The sequence below is a fragment of the Carcharodon carcharias genome, chromosome 9, assembly GCF_017639515.1.
Source record: "Carcharodon carcharias isolate sCarCar2 chromosome 9, sCarCar2.pri, whole genome shotgun sequence".
NCBI classification, from domain to species: domain Eukaryota; kingdom Metazoa; phylum Chordata; class Chondrichthyes; order Lamniformes; family Lamnidae; genus Carcharodon; species Carcharodon carcharias.
The window spans coordinates 168,554,315-168,577,228 of record NC_054475.1 but is presented as its reverse complement, the minus strand read 5'-3'; the positions used below and the strand labels follow the sequence as shown (position 1 = coordinate 168,577,228).

At 43.6% G+C, this 22,914-nt stretch overlaps 1 protein-coding gene across 2 annotated transcripts in view; it reads left to right on the top strand.

Annotated features, from left to right (window-relative positions):
• LOC121282052 (tripeptidyl-peptidase 2-like) overlaps positions 1–22,274 on the top strand; it is a 121,540-nt gene extending 99,266 nt beyond the window's left edge. Inside the window, exons 24-29 of one of the 2 annotated variants that reach the window (XM_041195444.1) lie at positions 2,514–2,662; positions 5,854–5,941; positions 10,258–10,388; positions 12,793–13,003; positions 16,931–17,050; positions 19,309–22,274. In XM_041195444.1, coding sequence (XP_041051378.1) covers positions 2,514–2,662; positions 5,854–5,941; positions 10,258–10,388; positions 12,793–13,003; positions 16,931–17,050; positions 19,309–19,398 — 789 coding nt within the window. In that variant the 3' untranslated portion in view covers positions 19,399–22,274. The remainder of the gene's footprint in view (positions 1–2,513; positions 2,663–5,853; positions 5,942–10,257; positions 10,389–12,792; positions 13,004–16,930; positions 17,051–19,308) is intronic. The other variant, XM_041195445.1, reaches the window with a different exon arrangement.
• Positions 22,275–22,914: the final 640 nt, after the last annotated feature.

The window sequence follows — 22,914 nt, the reverse complement described above, 5'->3', positions numbered from 1 at the left end:
GTCTGCATCTGGAAATCTGTCAGGTTTTTGCTCATTTCTATAGATCACTGAAGTGGAGGAGGACTTTACTGAGAAGCAGAAGCATTTTTTAATGCAAAAGCAAAATACTGCGGATGCTGGAAGTACTCAGCGGGTCAGGCAGTATCTGTGGAGGGAGAAACAAACTTAATGTTTCTGGTCTGTTGACACCTCGGGCAACAATTTCCCCCCAGTCAGGGGGGATGTGCGGGAGCGGGCGTGAGTGGTCGGGTTCTTGATCGGTGCCGCCGGTTGGGGGCTCGCCGCTATTTTATGTGGGAAGGCCAATTAAGGCCCGCCCGGTGTGATGTCCACTGGGAGTAAGCTCTTTTGTGCATGCACACTAAAGAGCACACAGATATCCCTGAGGCAAAGTGCTTCCTCAGGGAGATCGGCTCAGGTTTCAAACAGTGAATAAAGATGAGAAAAAAAATTATTGACATGTCCCCTCATGTGCCACTTTCACATGAGCTGGGACATGTCAATTTCTTTTATTTAAATATTTTATAAAAATTTTATTACCCTCATGAAACCTCACCCCACCTGTGACACTCATGTAAAATTGCAAGGTACTACATGGGACCCCATTCCACTACCCCCCCCAACACCCCCCCCCCCCCCCCCCCCCCCCCCCCCACCTCCCCTTCGCACCCCACTGCCCTTGGTTCCCAATTAATATCTTAATTTTCAAAAATATAATGTCAGATGCCCAAAGAAATCCATGTTACCAATCCATTTGTTATTAGTAACAAGGTAGAAAATCACCATCTGTGGAGGGAGAAACAGACTTAACATTTCAAATTCAAGTTTTATCAGAAGGTCATTGACCAGAAACGTTAACTGTTTCTCTCTGCACAGAGGCTGCCTGATCTGTTGAGTATTTCCAGCATTTTCTGTTATTATTAAAGGAAGTGGCTGCAAAGATAGTGGAGGCATTGGTCGAAATATTCCAGAACTCACTGGATTCCGGGAGTGTCCCAGTGGATTGGAAAACTGCTAATGTGGTGCCCCTGTTCAAGAAGGGTGGGAGACAAAAAGCAGGAAACTATAGGCCAGTCAGCCTAACATCTGTCATTGAGAAAATGCTAGAGTCCATTATTAAGGAAGAAATAGCAGGACATTTAGAAAAGCTTAACACAATCAAACAGAGTCAACATGGTTTTATGAAAGGGAAATCATGTTTGACAAATTTGCTAGAATTCTTTGAAGATATAACAAGCAGAGTTGATAATGGGGAACCAGTAGCTGTAGTGTATTTGGATTTCCAGAAAGCATTCGATAAGGTACCACATAAAAGACTATTGCACAAGATAGGAGCTCACGGTAGAGGAGGTAATGGGGGGTGCAGGGCATGAATTGAGGATTGGTTAACACACAGAAGACAGAGAGTCAGGATTAATGTTTCTTTTTTCAGGTTGCAAAGACATAACTAGTAAAATTCCCCAAGGATCAGTCCGAGGTCCTCAATTATTTACTATCTATGTTAATGACTTGGAGGAGGGGGCAGAGTGTAATGTATCCAAATTTGCTGACAATACAAAAATAGGTGGGGTGGGGGGGGTCCCATGTTGTGATGAGGACATAAGGAATCTGCACGGGGATATAGATAGTTTGAGTGAGTGGGCAAAAACTTGGCAGATGGAGTTTAATGTAGGAAAGTGTGAGATAGGAAGAATCAAAAGGCAGGCTATTATTTAAATAGATATAGACTCCAAAAAAGTGCAGCACTGAGGGATCTAGGTGTTCTTGTGCATGAAACACAAAAAGTTAGCATGCAAGTGCAGCAAGTAGTTAAGAAGTCTAATGGAATTTTGGCCTGTATTGCTAAAGGGTTGGAGTTTAAAAATAGGGTAGCCTTGTTACAACTGTACAGCATGTTGGTGAGGCCACACCTGGAGTACTGCGCACAGTTTTGGCCCCCATATTTAAGAAAGGATATACTGGCATTGGAGGCAGTTCAAACGAGATTCACTGGGCTGATTCCTGGGATGAAGGGGCTGATTTATCAAGAACGGCTAAACAGGTTAGACCTTTATTCATTCGAGTTCACAAGAATGAGGGGTGATCTTATTGAAACGTACAAGATTCTGAGGGGGCTTGACAGGGTAGATGTTGAGAAGATGTTTCCACCAGTGGGGGAATCTCGAACTAGGGGACATAGTTACAGAATAAGGGGACGCTCATTTAAAACTGAGATGTGAAGGAATTCCTTCTCTGAACGTAGTGAATGTCTGGAATTCTCTACCCTAGAGAGTTGTGGAGGCTAGATCGCTGGAAGTATTTAAAGAGGCAGTAGATAGATTTTTGAAATAGCAGGGAGTTGAGGCCTGGGGCAGATCAGCCATGACCTTATTGAATGGCGGGGCAGGGACTGAATGGCCTACTCCTCTTGTTTCTTATGTTCTTATGATAAATATATTATTGGCAGATTTGCCACAGCAAAAGTGATCGATTCCTACTGAGCCAATGAGTAACTGATGTGTAATTATTTTCAGGATGTGCACACTGTGTGCTACCATCTGATATCACCTCCAATCAAGACCAAGGACGGAAGCAAAGAAAAGCCTAGCAAAGAAAAAGAGAAGGAACCGAATGAGGTGTTCGAGGAGGCTCTGAGGGATCTCAAAATACAATGGCTGCACAAGTATGTAACACACATTCAGCCAATCCGTTAGGAACAGAAGGTAGCTCTAGCTCTGATAATAATGCAAAGCTCATGGTGAAGATGGGAGCTCAAACACCAGCTCACAGCTATAGTCACCCTCCTGCATGAGCACGCTTGACTTCTGTGTACCCTGAGGTCTGAAGGTTGGGTGGGGGAGGTGCAGTTTTCCAAATTCGGGTGGTTAATGAAAAGGCACACGGCAACACTGCCCATAATTTTCCAACTGACTGGCTGGTTAGTTATCCTACCGTAAATGCAACAAGCTGAGGGTGTTGCAACACAGAGCCACTGCAGCTCTTTGCAATGATCTAGAATTGGATCATGTTCCTCAATCTCATTGAGAATCAGAGCTGCAGCTTGTTAAAGCCCAGAGCTGGCCTTCATTCCTCTACAAGAACATCATAGACATCCAAGAGTGTATTCATAACCTTTGCAGTCCTTCAGAGCAGTTTTCTTATTTGTCAGCAGGTCTGGCAGCATCTGTGGAGAGAGAAGGAGAGAAGCTGAGTTAACGGATGGAATTTTACGGTCCCGCTGAAGTCAGTGGACTTGTGAACGGCTTGCCGCATTTCGCCACCCCGAACCTACCACAATGGGGCCGTAAAATTCAGCCCCAATGTTTCAGCTCTGGAAATCTGAAAGAAAGGTCCTAGATGTGAAATATTGGGCAGAATTTTGCCCTCGATGGGCGGGCGGGCAGCGGAACTCCGCCACCACCAAAACGGGCCCCGCCGCCATTTTGAGTGGGCCAATTAAGGCCTACCCAGCGGGCCGCCCAATGGGAAACGCTATATGCTCCCTGTGTGGGGTGGGGGAGGGATTCCCCCACTGTCAGAGTGCGCACAGCTCCCTGAGACTGAGTGCTGCCTCAGGGAGAGCGCTGACAGCATTTTAAATATCAAAAATAGAAGAATCAAAAAACTATTAACATGTCCCCCTCATGTGACAACGTCACACAAGATGGGACATGTTAATAAACCTGACTGAAACTTTATTAAAGTTTTTAAAAACAGACATGAAACTTCATCCCGCCAGTGGATGAGGTTTCCTGTATTATCAGAAGCCGCTGGAGCTCCTGGCCTGTCCGCCAGCCTTAAGGTTGGACAGACAGGTCTTTAATTGGGTTAATTATCTTGTCATTGGCCATTGACAGGTTGGCGGGCGGACGGCTGATTTCACTGTGCCCCCACCTTCCTGAATATTTAAATGGGGCGGGATAATGTCGGGGGTTTCCCCCAATGTCATCCCGTGTCATTTTCGCATCGGCGAGCGGGCCCCGCCCCTAACTCGCCAACGGGAAAATTCAGGCCATTAACTCTGTTTCTCTCTCCTCAGATGCTGCCAGATCTGCTGACCGTTTCCAGCATTTGTTGTAGAAACATAGATAATAGGAGCAGGAGTAGGCCATTAAGCCCTTCGAGCCTGCTCGGCCATTCATTATGATCATGGCTGATCATCCAACTCAATACCCAGCTCCTGTTTTCTCCCCATGTCCTTTGATCCCTTTCACCCCAAGAGCTATATCTAACTCCTTCTTGAAAACATACAATGTTTTGGTCTCAACTACTTTCTGTGGTAGTGAATTCCACAGGCTCACCACTCTCTGGGTGAAGAAATTTCTTCTCATCTCAGTCCTAAATAGTCTACCCCGTATCCTCAGACTGTGACCCCTGGTTCTGGACTCCCCCACCATCGGGAACATCCTTCCTGCATCTACCCTGTCTGGTCCTATTAGAATCTAGGTTCCCATGAGATCCCCCCTCATTGTTTTTATTTCAGATTTCCGGCATCTGCAATTTTTTGCTTTTGTTATTACTTGTTAATGTGGCTAATTCTTTAAATCAGACAGTTGGGGGTTCAAGTCCTACTCTAAATACTTGAGCACAAAAATCTAGGCTGACACTTTAATGCATCACTGAGGGAGTGCGGTACAGTTGGAGGTGCCATTTTTCAGATGAGCAATTAACCCGAGTCCCCTAATGCCCTTTTGGATGTACAGAAAGGATCCCAGGAGATAATTCAAAGAAGAGCAAAGGAGCTGTTCCCAGTGTCCAGGACAATATTTATCCCTCGACAAATGTCACTTTAAAAATAACATCACATTGATGCTTTGTGGGAGCTTGCTGTGTTCAAATTGGCTGTAGTGTTTCCTACATTACAACATCAAAGAATACATCATTAGCTGTAAAATCCTTTGGCCCTGAGGTTGTGAAAGATGCTAGTTTTGGTAAGGATAGAGCTGACAGAACGAAGAAGGGGACCACTCAGCCCTCATGCCTGTGCTGGCTCCCTGCAAGAGCTATTCACTTTACCCTGTTCTACCTGTCCCATTTCCCTGTACCTTTTGCGAGTCCTGTGACTACGGTGCAAATGCAGCCTTAACTGTTCTTAAGTCTTGCACCAAGTTTGAACTGCTTCACTGCATGGACCTGTGGTTTGATCTCTAAACAACATTTTAGGGTGAAGTTATTTAAAGCTTTAATTTCATCCTCAGTTACTTTCTCTCTTTACAGCCGTGGTTTGGTTGGTAGCACATTCCTCTCTGAATCAGAAGACTCCAGGTTCGAATCCCACTCCAGGGTTTCATCATAAAATCAAGGCTGACATTCCAGTGCGGTATTGACGGAGGACTGTGCTGTCTTTCAGATAAGATGTTTAAACCAAGGCCCCATCTGCCTTCTCATGTGGATGTAAAAGATCCCATGAAGAATAGTAGGGGATGTCCTGGCTAATATTTATCCCTCACCATTATCACGTTGCTGTTTATCTGGCCATTATCACATTGCTGTTTGTGGGAGTTTGTTGAACGCGTACTAGCTATTACGTTCCTCCATTACAAAAGCGATTACACTTCAAGAAAGCACTTCACGAATGTGTAGCATTTTGAGACATCCGGTGTCATGATAAGAGCTCCATAAATGCAAGTCTTTTTTATTTGGTTTTTCAACCTCTTTAAAATTGATAACCATCCAGACACTCCCTTTTCTTCCCATGTTTCCCCTTTCCTTAAGGACTCCCTTCCTACACACGTTCAATCATCTCTGCTGAATTTCCATTTTACCAAAAGCTGTCAGTCTTTCAGTGACACTCTGTCCTAGTCTGGGTTAGCACTGTTTGCAAACTGATTTGTGTATGTCCAGATCAACTGTGAATATTTTCTTCTCTTACAGATTGGATCTGCATGAAGAATTGGTATCTATGTACCCTAAACACTTGCCTGTACATACCGCTTATCTCTCCAGCCTCAATTCAGGAAAGGTGTGTTTTGCCTTGGTACTTTATGTTGCTTTCCTGATCTTCTTAATTCCTACATGCCCTTTACCCCCTCCAGTTCACTTAAAGCAGCTGCAGCCCAGGATATATTTAAGATGATGTAAACAAGACAGGACCTCCTCAACCCATGTCCTCAACACCTCACAGGTGCATGGAAACATCATCATGTCCAGGTTCTCCTCCAAGTCACAAATCACCCCAATCTGGGCGTATATTACCCATTCCTTCATCATTCTACCGATTTAAACGCTGCTCCGCATTTCTTCTGGGACCTTCCGAGCTCTGCTTCTCCGGAAATGCGGACCGCAGCATCCCTCAGAGAGCTTTGTTGCAGCACTGTAGAGTTGGGGGGAAGACGAGGCACCCTTCCTTTTTACGGTGCTAGCTGCCATCTGGTAGGGTAAAAGGACTTGTATGAATGTTAATGAATGGGTGAATAAGTGAATGGGTAGGCGGGTAAGATGTGTGCAGTGGCAGATGGGTGAGATAGTTGGTGCGTAGGGTGCCAGGTGGATAGTGTGGTAGGTGGGTGATGTAGTGGTCAGGTTTGTTAAATACTAGTAGTTTAGGGTAATCGGGTTAACGGGTGTTGGATATTGATTAGGTAATGCTCAGATGTATATATAAAGAGCCAGCCAGTACTGGTGGGGAAGGTGTTAGAGCTTAATTCTCCACTCTTAACATGCTCCTCCCAGTGCTGACTGACTCTTGTTTATATACACGTGAGTATAATTAACTAATCAATACCCAACACCTGTTAACCTTATTACCTTAGACTCCTGGGTATTTAACATCCATCAACAGACCCTAGTAGATATTAACAAGGTCTGGGGAGTAGTTATTGACTTGGGGGGTGGTGGCCAGGGCTGGTTGATAGTGTCGTCGGGTGGTAGGGTGTTGGTCGAGTCCGGTGGAGGGGGTGGGGAGGGGCAGGTGGTCGGCTCTGGACGGCGGGGTAGTGTGATGGTCTGGGGAGCAGCCGGGAAGTGGGGTGGATTAGTCAGGTCGTCATGGGGCAGTTGGGTCAGGGAGGATTAAGGGGGGATCAGTGCGAGTTAACGGGGGGGGAATCAGTTCTGCAGTTACTCAGGAGTTAGACTAGGTTTTAATCTGCCTTACGTTTCCTGGCTAATTATCCAGGTAAGTACATTGGAACTGTCCCAAGTCTCCAACTCTAACTTGGATAGTTGGAGACACTTGCGAAGAGCAAGGAAATTGCCCATCAGAAGTTGAAACTTTCTGAGCAATTCCCGCGTAGATCAGCAGGTCAGGACTTTCACAGGGTCCCAACGCGCACCTCAGCCTTACTTTCAGACTCCTCCAATTATGAGGCGGCACGGTTTGTGCCATTATTTTTTTTAATTACCTTGCCTGGCTTATTTTCCCGGTATATCAACCAAAATTTGTCATTCCTCCTTCGATGCTAGCCTGTTCTACGCCTCCCAGAGATTGACTGCTGTGTGAGGTACATCATAAATTTATTTTACTCATTCATGGGATGAAGGTTTGCACTAGCAAAGCCAGCATTCATCGCCCATTCCTAATTTCCCTTAACATATTTTCTACCATGCCATTATTAAACACTGCTTATTAGTGGGGTTGATCCAATGTTGTCTTCCGTTCCTACGTTGTCAGCAGAAAAAGGGTGACGTTTGTGCTCCCAATTTGACTGCTTTCGACTCCTCTATTACAAAATCCACTCTTGCAGCAAAGCTGTTCCTATTTCTTTGCAAGTCTCTGGCAATGATAATTCAAAGTGCTATTTGGAAAGCCAAGCAGTAGCTTTGAACTTTGAGCATTGCTGAAGTTGGTCATAGAGTGCATTGAGAGACCACATGAAGCACTGGTCCAAGCCAAAGCTCACTCAGCTGAGGCACCCATCTGAGGGTGCTGAGCACATTATTGTTGAACGCAGCTTATTGCCTTGGGTTTCTTGTCCGGTCAGATGGTTGCAGCAGCATTGGTGTCGCCACTGTTAGGCACCTGGGTAAAGGGAGGGTGCTCCTTCAGGAGAAAATCTTTCACGTAAGATTTAAGTGGTCATACTTTCAAATATTTCGTTGTGGAAGTACTGGGAAGTGTGATATTTAACACAACACTGACAAAGCTGCATTAGTTGATTTATTTACAACTGCTTGTTTGCAAATAATCGATGACAGAATTAGTGACTGGAGTTCTGTGTAGATTCTGTGTAGTTATAGGTGTCAGTTTCTCTTCCCTGAAGGATATTATGAACTCGTTGGGTTTCTATCAATAATCTAGCAGCTTCCAAGGTCATTCCCAGCTAGCACTTTGTTAGCTTCAGTTTCACCATGTGCTCTTGGTAGGATTTGAACTCTGGGTTGCTGTCCCACCACTATAACCCAAAGGTTATTGTGTCCAGTATATTTTGTGCATTAGTACAATTTCTTTTTCTTATGCTAAGCCCTTATAAATCACTGGTTAGGTCTTAGCTGGAATATTGTCCAATTCTGGGTGCCGCACTTTAGGAAGGATGTCAAGCCCTTGGAGAGAGAGTCCATGGTGCAGAGACTAGAGAATCTGGGATTGTTCTTCTTGGAGCAGAGAAGGGAAGATTTAATCGAGGTGTTCAAAATTATGAGCGGTTTAGATTGAGTGAATGAAGAGAAACAGCTTTCACTGGCAAGAGGGTCGGTAACCTAGGTTACTTATTGGTCTGTCATGCGCTGCCTGAAAGAGCCGTGAAAGCAGATTCATTAGTAACTTTCAAAAGAGAATTGGATAAATACTTGAAAAGGAAAAATTTACAGGACAGTAGAGATCTTGGAATAACTGTTTAAAAGGTGCTGACATGATGGATGAATGGCTTCCTTGATTCTGTGTTGCATTAATGGAATGTGAGCATTGCTGCCAAAGCTGACATTTGTTGTTTGGAGAGTATGCTGGTGCGCTTCTACTTTGTAACAATTTGACACAACTGAATGTCTTATCAGGCTCTAAAGGGACATCAGTGAACTGGTTAGATTTTTACTGGTGCTAGTTTTATTTTAATTCCACATTTCTTTAAAAACAGAATTGTTACGGGCAGAAGGCGGGGAAATGGCACTAAGTAAATTGCTCATTCGGAGAGCTGGTGCAGACACGAACAAAGAACAAAGAAAAGTACAGCACAGGAACAGGCCCTTCGGCCCTCCAAGCCTGCGCCGATCATATTGCCCTTCCGGGTTCCATCTCCCTCTATTCCCATCCTATTCATGTATTTGTCAAGCTTCCTCTTAAACACCACTATCGTACCTGCTTCCACCACATCCTCTGGCAGCAAATTCCAGACACTCACTACCCTCTGCGTAAAAAACTTGCCCCGCACATCTCCTCTACAGTCTTCCCCTCTCACCTTATTTCTATGTCCCCTAGTAATTGACTCTTCCACCCTGGGAAAAAGCTTCTGACTATCTACTCTGTCCATGCCACTCATAATTTTGTAAACTTCTATCAAGTCGCCCCTCAATCTCCGCCGTTCTAGTGAGAACAATCTGAGTTTCTCCAACCTCTCCTCATAGCTAATAACCTCCAGACCAGGCAGCATCCTGGTAAACCTCCTCTGCACCCTCTCCAACGCCTCCATATCCTTGTAATGTAGCAACCAGAATTGCACACAATATTCCAAGTGTGACCTAACCAAGGTTCTATACAGCTGCAGCATGAATTCCCAGCTTTTATACTCAATACCCCTGCCAATGAAGGCAAGCATGCCATATGCCTTCCTGACTACCCTATCCACCTGCGTTTTCACTTTCAGTGACCTGTGGACCTGTACACCCAGATCCCTCTGCCTATCGATGCACTTAAGGGTTCTGTCATTTACTGTATAATTCCTGCCTGTATTAGACCTTCCAAAATGCATTACCTCACATTTGTCTGGATTAAACTCCATCTGCCATTTCTCCATCCAAGTCTCCAACCGATCTATATCCCATTGTATCCTTTGACAATCCTCTTCACTATCTGCAACTCCTCCAACCTTAGTGTTGTCTGCAAACTTACTAATTAGCCCAGTTACATTTTCCTCCAAATCATTTATGTATACTATAAACAGCAAAGGTCCCAGCACTGATCCCTGCGGAACTCCACTAGTCACAGCTCTCCATTCAGAAAAGCACCCTTCCACTGCTAGCCTCTGTCTGCTATGATCAGGCCAATTCTGTATTCATCCTGCCAGCTTGATGGGCCGAATGGCTTCCTTTTGCGCTGTATCAATTCTGTTTCTCTGTGATTCAAATTCTCAGGCTGCCACACTGCAATTTGAACTCAGGCTGTTAAAACTTTATTTCCTGTCTCAGGATAGGATGAAGAGACTTGATGAGATTGTTCGAGCAGCCGATGTGCTTATCTCACACGTTGATCAAAGTGCCCTGGTGACCTATTTGGCACTGAAGACCGACCCAAGACCAGATGCAGCCACTATCAAAAGGTACCTAGTTAAAGTATGTGTGTAGACCCCAGTCAAAGGAAATAGAGCACAAATATATCAAAATGGTAAGCATCAAGCCTACCTCACAGCTCATGATGACTGGACTATCATAATTGGACACTTCACACTCCTACCCTCACAATCATGTAATCTTCTAGGATGGGCAAACACGGAGGAGAAATCCCAATCCCAAGCAGAAACCTCTGTAAAATTCCTTTCCGATCCACTCATTCTCAAAACCAGTCCCAGAGATGTTCCTTATCTGTTCACCTTTTATATGGTGCAATTTCTGCCCCAGTCCCACTCCCGCTTGAAGATGATGCCAACAGTCAGCTGCTACTAGATCAGCTGGCAACACATTCCAGAGGCTCATTACTCTCTGTAAAAAGATATACTGCTCATCATCCAGTCTATTCCTACTTTTACATGTGCTAGCGCACCCCAACCTGCCAAACTGAAAACAAACACCAATAGGTGACCCTGGCTGCTCTTAAATTTCTAAACCTTTATCAGTCACCTTTAAGTATGCACTGATCTAGAATAAATAGACCCTGCTCTTGAAAACCTACCTGAGTAACTACAGCTCTTTTATTTTGTGGGTGTCACTGCCTAGGTCAACATTTTTTTCTCCATATAAAATTCCATATAAAGTTAGAAGCCATTCAATTCACTTCTTGTGTTTGAACAAACAGATGTGTGCTAGTTATTATTACAACAGTGACATCTGCAGGGAATTAATGCAGACAAGAAATAGTTTCATAAATTTTTTACCAGGCCTTGGCTTTTATAGTATTTGCCTTGTTCGCAATCAGTTATATTTATCCTATAAAAGTACTACAAATCCCGCATCAAATTGAATTTTTTATGTAGCAGATCTCAGACATGCAATTATCAGGAGTCGTATGTTTTCTCCCGTCGAGTCTCCATTGTGGAGCCTTCTCAGCCTGCTGTATTCATTACTTTAAGCAGAATGACTCTTTGTTATTTTTACACAGGCTAAACATTACTATGCAGCACTATTGTGCAGCCGCTGTGAGTAATATTACTTTTGATATCATGGACATGCATGTACGAATACAGATGTATGCATAATTTAGATTGGCATACATCTACATCAATACATGTATCACCCTTCAACTTCCTAATCTCAAAGCCAAGAATCTCCAACCTGTCCTCATAATTTAACCCTTTTATAGCCCTGATTCTGGTGAATCTGTACTGTGCGCCTCCAAGACCAACATATCCTGACCAAATGCTCTGTAAAACTGAAGCATCACTTGCTTCCCTTTGAATTCTACAGCCTTTGAGATCAAGGTTAACATTGATTAGCCTTTCTGATTACATTTTGAACCACTACCCTAACTTTTAGTGACTTGCATACACAGGCACCCAAATTCCTTTACTCCTCCATAGGATGATACTTTGATTTAAGCAAAAAAGTGCAGATGCTGGAAAACTGAAATATAAACAGAAAATGTTGGAAAAGCTCAGCAGGTCTGGCAGCATCTGTGGAGATAAAAACGGAGTTAACATTTCAAGTCCGTATGACTCTTCTTCAGAGTAGATGATTTCCATACTTTGCCCATTGCACTTCATTTGCCAATGTTTCTGCCCAGTTTATGTCTCGTAGTATTTTCCTACGCGCACTTAAGTCAGCCTACATAATAATTGCTTAGCTTTTTGAATCCAGTCAGCTTGTCTCTTTAACTTGTGGAATAGTGGAGAATATTGTCTCACTCAGTGATTGACACCATAGCAAGTATCCTTCACAGATGTCCAAAGCACTCATTGTAGGTGCTGTCTGCTTGGTGTTCGGGCCACAGCTTGTGTTGCAAGTAACCTCTTGCATTTATATCACATTTTTAACATAGTAAAATGTCCCAAGGCACTTCACAGGATTGAAAGGAAGATAAAATTTGATGCTGAACCACATTAGGAGATATTAGGACAGACTAAGACTCGGTTGAAGAGGTAGATTTTAAGTAGCATCTTAAAAAAGGAGAGGGTTAGGGAAGAAATTCCAGAGCTTAGCGCCTAGGCAGCTGACACCTGGCCGATGGTGCAGCAGTGGAAATTGGGATGAACAAGAGGCCAGAGTTGGGAAGAATGCAGTAATCTTAAAGGTTGTGGGGCTGCAGGAGGTTCCAGAGATAGAGAGCAATGAAGCTATGGAGGGATTTGAAAACAAGAGGGTGAGAAATTTAAAGTCTAGGCATTGCTGAAGGGGGAGCCAGTGTAGATCAGCAAGGACAGGGGGTGATGGGTGAAAGAGACTGGTATAGGACTGGATAAGGACCACAGAAACAAAACAATACCCAATGTCCATCTGAGTCAATAGCCTAGTTCCCTTGAAACCATTCACTGATTGGACATAAACAGATTGGACTGACTTTCCTATTTTCAGTGAGATGGAAAGGCAGAAGTCTGCCCTGATCGATGCCCTCTGTCTGAAGGGGTGTGCACTGGCTGATATGCTTCTCCAGTTCGAGTCGCAAGGTGAAGTGGCATCAAGCAAACAAGTCTGTCACGATGAGAATGAGCCAGACAGCATCCACAGGAGCCTGACAGACACTTTTTATGATGTCCAGAAGTGGATCGAGCTCACTGACTGCAAGGTAAAATACAAATATTGAGTACTTCAAACCACTGGTGAGATCTTTCTTCCTCATCATGTCCAATTTAACACTGGCGGGGCCATGCAAGTTTAAAATCGCAATCTCGAACTGAACATTAGGACCAAGAATAGACCATTCAGTCCCTCAAGCCTGTTTTGCCACTCTATCAGATACTGATCCGTACCACAAACCCATTTTACCTGTCTTTGCTCCACATTTCTCGCTACCCTGACCCCAACAAAAAACACTTGTGATCACTGTCTTGAAAATTCTAATTGTCCCGCTAGCTTTCACGGTCGCCTTGGGGAGGGAGTTTCACATTTCCAGTACCCTGCACTTTGTTCAGGTTTAATGAGCAAGAACATTGGTACTTTAATTTTGTTCAAGAGCTGTTGGGCTGTTTCTTGATTTGCAGTGAATTCTGGGTTCCTGTCACAACACTGATTATTTCTCTATATGTGTGCTGGGTTACCCTAGCAACACATTGCTTCTTTGGGTGCCAGGAGTGTTTTCTGTTGGCACTACATGACAAGTTGTTTATCAGAATCTTTCCTGCGCATCAGACAGACCGATGCAGAATTGGGATAACTGCTCAGGATGAGGCGCACAGGCTCTGACTGCAATTTGGTTTTAATCCTGAGGCGATTTCATGCTGCTGACATTAGTTAAATGTTCATATATCTTCCTGATAAATAGCGTCTCATACATTAGTCTGCCCTGAGTGCATTGGTACATGTGATTCTGCCTCCTGTAACATCAATATTGCTCATTTATTTTGCAGACATTGTTAATGATTGATGTATTGTGCTAAAAACATTGAGAGCTGCATCAAGTGTACAATACAGGAACAGGCCATTCAGCCGAGCTGGTGTATGCCAGTGTTTTTGTTATTCACAAGCAACTCCCCCCTAACTCTATTTCATCTCACCCTTTCGATAGATCCACCTATCACTTTCCCCCTCATATGCTTATCCAACTTCCCCTTAAATTCATCTGTTATATTCACTTCAGATACTCCATGCCCTCAACACTCAGGAGTAAAGAAGTTTCTCTGCAAGAGCCTATTGAATTTATTAGTAACTGTCTTAACTTCATGACCCCTAGTTCCGGTCCCGCCTGTAAGCGGAAACATTTCAGTGCCTATTCCATCAGATGCTTTCATAATCTTAAAGACATCTATTGGATCGCCCCTCAGTCTTTTCTAGAAAAAAAGAGCCTCGGCCTGTTCATTCTGATAATTATATCCTCTCAGTTCTAGTATTACCTTTGTGAATCTTTTTGGCAATTCTCCAGTGTCTCCAAATATTTTTTCATAATACAGAGATCAGGTTGTTCAGTACAGCTACAATACTGGCATCCGCCCGGCTATATGGAAAATTGCCCAGGTATGTCCTGTACACAAAAAGCAGGACAAATCCAACCCAGCCAATTACCAATCCATCGATGTCTACTCTCGATCATCGGTAAAGTAATGGAAGGGGTCATCAGCAGTGCTATCAAGCGGCACTTGCTTAGCAATAACCTGTTCACTGACGCCCAGTTTGAGTTCTGCCAGGGCCACTCAACTCCTGACCTCATTACAGCCTTGGTTCAAACATGGACAAAAGCTGAACTCCCGGGGTGAGGTGAGAGTGACTGCCCTTGACATCAAGGTTGACCCAGTGTGGTATCAAAAAGCCCTAGCAAAACTGGAGTCAATAGGAATCGGGGGGGGGCGAGGGGGCAAGGGGGAACTCTCCACTGATTGGGGTCATACCTAGCACAAAGGAAGATGGTCGTGGTTGTTGGAGATCAGTCATCTCAGCTCCAGGGCATCACTTCAGGAGTTCCTCAGAGTAGTGTCCTCGGCTCAACCATCTTCAGCTGCTTCATCAATGACCTTTCATCATAAGGTCAGAAGTGGGGATGTTCGCTGATGATTACACAATGTTCAGCACCATTTGCGACTCCTCAGATGCTGAAGCAGTCCATGTCCAAATGCAGCAAGATCTGGACAATATCCAGGCTTGGGCTGACAAGTGGCAAGTAACATTCACACCGCACAAGTGCCAGGCAATGACCATCTCCAACAAGAGAGAATCCAACCATCGCCCCTTGATACTCGATGGTATTACCAACACTGAATACCCCACTTCAACATCCTGGGGATTACCATTGACCAGAAACTGAACTGGACTAGCCATACAAATACTGTGGCTGCAAGAGCAGGTCAAAGGCTAGGAATCGTGTGATGGGTAACTCACCTCCTGACTCCCCAAAGCCTGTCCACCATCTACAAGGCACAAGTCAGGAGTATGATGGAATAGCTCCCACAACACTCAAGAAGCTTGACTCCATCCAAGACAAAGCAGCCCGCATGATTGGGATCACATCTACAAACATTCACTCCCCCCAGCACCGATGTACAGTAGCAGCAGTGTGCACCATCTACAAGATGCACTGCAGGAACTTACCAAGGCTCCTTCGACAGCACCTCCCAAACCCACGACCACTACCATCTAGAAGGACAAAGACAACGGAGACATGGGAACACCGCCACCTGGAAATACCCCTCCAAGCCACTCACCATCCTGACTTGGAAATATATCACCGTTCCTTCACTGTCACTGGATCAAAATCCTGGAACTCCTTCCTAAAGGCACTGTGGGTGTACCTACACCACAAGGACTGCAGAGGTTCAAGAAGGCAGCTCACCACCACCTTCTCAAGGGCAATTAGGGATAGGCAATAAATGCTGACCCAGCCAGTGAAGCCCGCATACCGTGACTGAATAAAAACAAATCTCAGTACTCCAAGCATGATCTAATTAGGGTTCTATAACATAAATTCCCTGCTTTTCAATTCTATTCCTCTAGCAATGAATCCAAACGGTTGGGTTGCTTTTTATGGCCTTGTTAACCTGCACTGCTACTTGTAGTAGTTTGTGAATGTGTATCCCTAGATCTCTTTGCTCCTCTAAACCATTTAGATTTATTGTCCAAGGAGCTTGCGACATTCTCCCTACCACAATGCACAATTTTGTAATTAGTTAACTGCTCCCCCCCCCCACCCCACCCCTCCACCACCACCAATTTGGTATCCTCCACACAATTTGAAATTACATTTCTGATCCCTGAGTCCAAATTGTTTGTGTAAATCGTGAACACACTGGTCCCAGCAGGTGACTGAAAAGGGCTGTAAAAGATTTGGTGGGGTTGGGTGGGGGGAGAGAGAGTGGCATAACGGTAATGTCACAGGACTATTAAACCAGAGGCCCAGGCTAATGCTGTACGGGACATGGGTTCAAATCCCATCATAGCAGCTTGTGGAATTTAAATTGAATTAATAAATCTGGAATTGAAAGCTAGTCGCACGAACGGTAACCATGACAACTATCATTGATTGTTGTAAAAACCCATCTGGTTCACTAATGCCCTTTAGGGAAGGAAATCTGCTGTCCTTACCTGCTCTGGCCTACACGTGACTCCAGACCCACAACAATGTGGTTGACTCTTAAATGCCCTCTGAAACGGTCTGGCAAGCCAACCAGTTCATGGGCAATTAGGGATGGGCAAAAAAATTGTTGATGCCAGCAACGCCCACATCCCATCCAAGTCTTTTTAAAAGAGAAAGATCACATGGCAATATTTGAAAGAAGAGCAGGGGAGTTTCCCACAGCATCCTGGCCAATAATTACCCCTCACCCTACGTCACAAAGGAACAGATTATCTGGTCATTTATTTCATTCCTTTTTTGTGAGAGCTTGCTGTGCATTATAACAGTAACTGCACTTCAGAAGCACTTCACTGGCTGTGAATAGAGAAGAACAAAATTTGAGTAGGAGGGCACCCCAGTCTTGTGGGCTTTGTGGAATAGTGCTGGTGTTTTCTTGGTACTCATTTGTGTGTGTGTGTGTATGTGTGTGTGTGTCTGTATGTCTGTCATTAGGCGTTAACGTTTGCGTACAAACATGCCTTGGTGAAGCAAACATTTGGACGTGCTTTGAAGTTTGCTGCAAAAATTGTCGAGAATAAACCGAGTCAAGAAAACTGGAACAGTTGCATTCAGGTTCGTTAACTCTCCTTTTTCACATGTGAACCAAGATCGTGAGACCCAGGCTGCCTTTATGTGTCACAACCACAATTGCCATAATCTTAAAAGCTTATTCCCCATCTCTCCACAAAGTGCCATAAAATATCGCTGTAACTGAGACCCTGCATTGTGAGAAGGCTGAAGAAGCTGGGACCACTTATGCCAGAGGAGACCAGGCTTAAGGGTGACCCAGGAGAGTCAGCACAATAAAGGTCATTCATATCCCTCCTAATTTACATTTCTGTTGAGGCCTTTAAGAACAAAAATTGGGGAGAGAGATATAACGGGCGACTAATCCAACCTGTCTCCACGTTTTACACTATGGACAAAAGTCAAAGTTACTGCCAACAAATTTAAAATAATGAGATCCTAGGAAGAGTTTGGAAATGTAACAAAATAACATGAGTTTTATCAATAAATGCAAGGGATTTGGGGTGGGTGGGGGGAGAGAGGGGAGTTTGTGGGGCATGGGAAATGTGTTTGTGACGGAGGTGGAAAAGAGCTTCTGGAGAGGTGTTTCCGTGGGGGTAAGGTTTTTGCGCTGGGTAGAGGGGGTTTTTTTTGAGGGGTTGGGTGGCTGGGAGAGGAGTTGCTGTGGAGCAGGGAGGAATTTGTGTGGGGAGTGCAGGAGGAGAAGCAGTGTGAGGAAGAGTGGAGGTTCGAAAGGTTTTCAAATTCATGAGGCGTCTGGACAGAGTAGACGGGGAGAAACCTCCCATTAGTGGGAGAATCAAGAACCAGAGGACACCAATTTGAAGTGATTAAGTAATTGGAAAAAGAACCACAGGTGACATGAGGAAAAACTATTTTTAATGTACTGAACGATTAGGATCTAGCGTGCATGCACTACCTTGAGAGTGTTTTGGAGGCAGTTTGATTCATGGTTTTCCAAAGGGAATTGAATAATTATCTGGAGAGAAGAAAAAATTGTTGGGCTACTGGGAACGGGTGGGGAAGTGTGACAGGCAGAGTTTCTCTTATAGAGAAATAACGCAGATTCAACGGGCCGAATCCCCTCTTCCTGCCATTCTATGATTCTGTGTGGGCAGAGATGGTGTTGGGTGGGGGGGAAGGGAATGTTCCTGGGGTGCAGCGTGACATGATTCACTGGCTTTTATCTCGTCAGGAATGTGCTAATTTTAATTTCTTTACAATTTTACTTTACTGTCCATAAAGAAATGCATTTCTGTTACATTGCTCTTACATTCAGAAATTACATGTCAATGATTAATAACAGTACAAGAAAGAAAATTACCCTATCACAAGAGATCTAACTTTAATTAAAATATGTCTTGAAAAACTATCCAATGCATTAAAATAATCAGTGAGTCTCACCCTGAGTTCAAATTCTTGCCCTTACATCAAACTCCTATTAAAAGTTCTTATAGAGATGGGCGCAAACAAGTTCAGGAACCGATATGTCCTGCATCAGAGGGATTGCAGCCTTTTTCCTGAATGCAGCCAGTAGTAATAGTGAGACAAGGGATGATTCTCATTGTTCATGCTGCACTTTAGTTTCATCGAAATTCTTCGAGAGCAGATTTTGTCAAGAAAGATCTACTCCTCAAATACCCCACCTGATTCCATAGCTTTCATACCCTTAACGAGTCCTAACTTCCTAAGATAATAGTACCAGACGAGACATCCAAAAAGAATAGCGCCCTCAGTTGCAGCCAAATAGAAAAGTTCCATCTACCCAGCAATGTGATTGACTCTTAAGTGCCCTTGGAACAAGGGCAATTAGGGATGGGCAATAAATGCTGGCCTAGCCAGCGACGCCCACATCCCTTGAAAGAATTTTTTTAAAAACTTGAAAGGATTTTAATTTTCTCAAGCAGTATATTCACGTATGTTCCTTGACCACCACATCGGTATACAGTTCCTGCTGATCAGCCACTGTGTTTGCTGAATTAATGTTAGTGGCTGCACTTCAAAAGTAATTTCCTTACCTGTGAAACACTGCAATATTTCTGAAATGTGACATGGTGCTCTACAGAAATACATCTTTATCTGCCTTCATATTATTTTGTCATGTTTCTAGCCCTCGGTACATAAGCTTAATTGATGAAAAACTGGAATTTCACACGAGACTGTCATATTGTGTAGTTTTTAAGATGGGTCTTTGGGAGCTTTAATGTTTGGCCTGCGTTAGTTGATTCAGCTTTATTAGAAGTGTTGCTGCTGAGTTAAGAGATAACTGTTGTGTCAGCCGGTAATTCTTTCTTCTTTTGCAGCTGATGAAGACCCTCGGCTGGGAGCACTGTGCCTGTTCCTGTGAGAACTCCCTCTTAGTGATGTATCCCCCAGAATATGTCCCGTTCTAACCTCCTCAGTGAAATGAATACATGTGTGCATTTTTAATTGGGATTTATATAGGAAAAGCCTTTCTGATAATTGGGTTGGGCTTTGTGTTTGCTCTATTTTTGTTTGTCTTTTTTTTAAACGTTGGCAAGACTTCTGCAGAATCCTACCACAATACAACATTTTATATCTGCAATATTATGAAGTCCTCGGGTTTCTTTTTCAAGTGCTTTGGCATTCTCTTGCAGCATCACAGACTTAGCTGGCGCCGTGTGTTTTGCATTCTGTGCCTGATATATATATATATATATATAAAAAAAAATTGAGGGTCCATCTAAAAAGTTCTCCCCAAAGGTTCCCACGGCCCTCCTGGACAATGCTGCAGGGTTCGCATTCTGCCTTCAGTCCCAATACATTTCTCCCAGCTTTGCTCGTCCTTCCGGCTGAATTGGAGTTGGTGAACTCCTTTGTGTGCTGAGATCACACCATCCTATTTTAATTTATCCAAAGATGCGGCTCCTCTGCGGCAGTGACATGCCTGATACCCTCTTACAGTGGGTAAAATGCAGCAACTTAGCTCTCCTAGCTGGTCACTGGAGAAAGGCTGGTCACTGAGACATTGGTGAGAACAGGATGTCTTTCTGTTCCCCAAGTCTGTTCTGCCGTTCAATTAGATTATGACCGATTATTTAAATTTGTACTTCATCTGTGGCTCAGTCGGTAGCACTTTCACCTCTGAGTTCACAGGTTCTGGGTTCAAGTCTCACGTCAGGATTTGAGCACAAAATTCAAGGTGAATACCCTCCCTCGTGTGGTAGTGAGAGAGTTGGAAGTGCTGATTTTGGATGAGACATCAAACCGAGACCCCATCCTCCTCCTCAGGTGACTGTAAAAGACCTCACGGCATTATTTTGAAGAAGAGCAGGGGAGTTCTCCCTGGTACCCTGGACAATATTTATCCCTCAATCAACATCACAAAAACAGATAATCTGGTTAATATTACACTGCTGTTTGTGAGAGGTGCTGTGTGCAAGTTGGTTTCCTACATTACAATAATGTTTACACTTCAGAAGTACTTCTTTGGCTGTAAAGCACTTTGAGGCATCCAGTGATCATGAAAGGTGCTATATAACTGCAAGTCTTTCTTGTATGGCCACTCTGTGTCTTCATTTCATCTTACCTGCCTTGGTTTTGTAACCTTTGCCTAACAAAAATGATTTCTCTCTACCTGCCCCTATCTGATTGATCAGGCGTAGGGCTCCTGTGAGTGTCCCTACTTGCCACTCCCTCAGCCATTTAAAGGATGTGAAAAACATAATTGCTGGCTGCAGGGAGGTACAATAGTGTAATGGTAACGTACTGGACTGCTAATCTAGTGTAACTTGAGCTCAAATCCCATCATAGTTTGAAAATTTTAATTCAGCTTCTTTAAAAATCCGGAATGAAGAGTTTGTGTAGGTAAAAGTGACCATGAAGATGGTCATAAAAACGCTACAGGTTAACTAATGTCCTTTTTAAGGTAGAAAACCTACTGTCCTTACACAAGCTGGCTCTATACATTACATAGGATATACGCCACAGAAACAGGCCATCCTGGCATTTATGCTCCACATGAGCCTCCTCCCATCCTTCCTCTTGTAAACCTATATCATTGAAATCATCTATTCCCCTCTCCCTCATCCTCATCCAGCTTCCCCTTAAATGCATCTAGACTATTCACTTCAACCACTCCGTAGTAGTGGGTTCCACATTCTCATCGCTCTTTGGGTAAAGAAGTTTCTTCTAAAGCCTTTTGCTTAATTGTAATAATGTTGATACAGCATGTTATACTTCTCAGTGTTAATTCCTAGTCCTTATTTTTCTGTAGCCATATCTCAATAATCACTACTATGTCTGGTTTCTCCCAACACATGAATTGCTTCCAACTCCCCTGTTTTATTACAGATGCTATGTGCATTGTTGTACAGACATTTCAATTCTGTTTATGCTTAACCATCTTGTTAGACTCCTGTTCTGTAACTCCATTTTCCCTTGCCACCAATGTTCTCCCCCATTTTATTCTTTCCTATGCTCTCCCTCCATGGTTCATTTGCATTAAGGCTGCCTACATTTCTTGTAAATTCCTTAGTTTAAAGCCTTTCCCACCTCTGTATTTACCCTTTCTGCCAGGACACAGGTCTCGTGGTGGCTCAGGTGGAGCCCATCCCATCAGTACAGTTCCTTACTAAACCAGAACTGGAGCCAGTGTCCCATAAAAAGGAACCCCTCTTTTCCACACCAGCCCTTTACCCATGTGCTAATTCTCCTGATCTGTCTGCTCCTATACCAATTTGCATTTGGCTCAGGCAATAACCCAGAGAATATTGTCTTTGAGCTCCTGTACTTGAATGAGTAACCTTTCCTGGTCAGCCTAATACCTTTACATATAAGATCCCATCTCATCCATCTTCCTTCAAGCCCAAGCTGCCTTGGTTTATTGAATGCGTTACTCTCTCCAAAGCACCAACCGAAGCAGCCAAATTGAGATCAAACAAGACCCAACACATAAGAGCCAAGTGATCCAGGAACAAATCAATAAGAGTCAGTGAAGCAAGTGTCGAAACTGCAGTCCTACAAGGGAATTCAATAAATATTTTAGAAGTTATTGTTGTGAAATATAGATTTTAATATGAAAAGCATTTCAGCTGTTTTTTATGTAAATGCTGTTTTTTATGGACCTGTAGATTTTTGTTTTAGCTTTCTATGTGGTAATTACTTCAGGAGAAGATAGATATATTCTTTGTAATACTGCAGTGGCATTTTGGAATCAAGAGTAATCACCATTGTGCCTTCTGGTTTGGAACAGCCTTTTGTAGATGTGCATCAGTGTTTAGCAATTAAAAATCAATATTCTAATTAAGAAGCAGCAATTTTCAATTCCTGCAACTGGAGGAAGTGTCTGGTACCCTGTTACAGGGAAAGATCGCTGCTTCATGTACATTGTCTGAACAAAGGAGGTGATAAAATCTCTGCAAATAATTGGCTGAATATTCAAACCAAATAAATCATCAGCTGTTCAACAAAAGAATGCCCTATGTATCAGTTGTGTTTAACTGATGATGACCTGTAAGAATATTTACAGGATACCAGATCATAAAGTGATGCAGACAGATGGCCATTTGGCCCATCATGCCTGTGCTGGCTCTTTAAAAGGGTTATACCATCTACCCCCCCAATAAGCTTTGATTCCCTTGCCTAAAAATCTATTTACTTCGGCCTTATAAATATTCAGTGACCTCACCTCCATTGCCGTCGGAGGCAGAGTGTTCCAAATTGGAAAACCCTCTAAGAGAAAAAAATTATCCTCATCTCTGCCCTAAAAGAGCAACCCCTAATTTTAAATCATTCCCCCTCGTTCTAGACTCCCCCACAAGAGGAAATATCCTTTCCACCCCCACCTTGTCAAGACCATTCAGGATCTAATATACTTCAATCAACCTCACTCATCTAATCTCCAGTGGAAACAAGCCCAGTCTGTCCAACCTTTCCTCATAAGACAA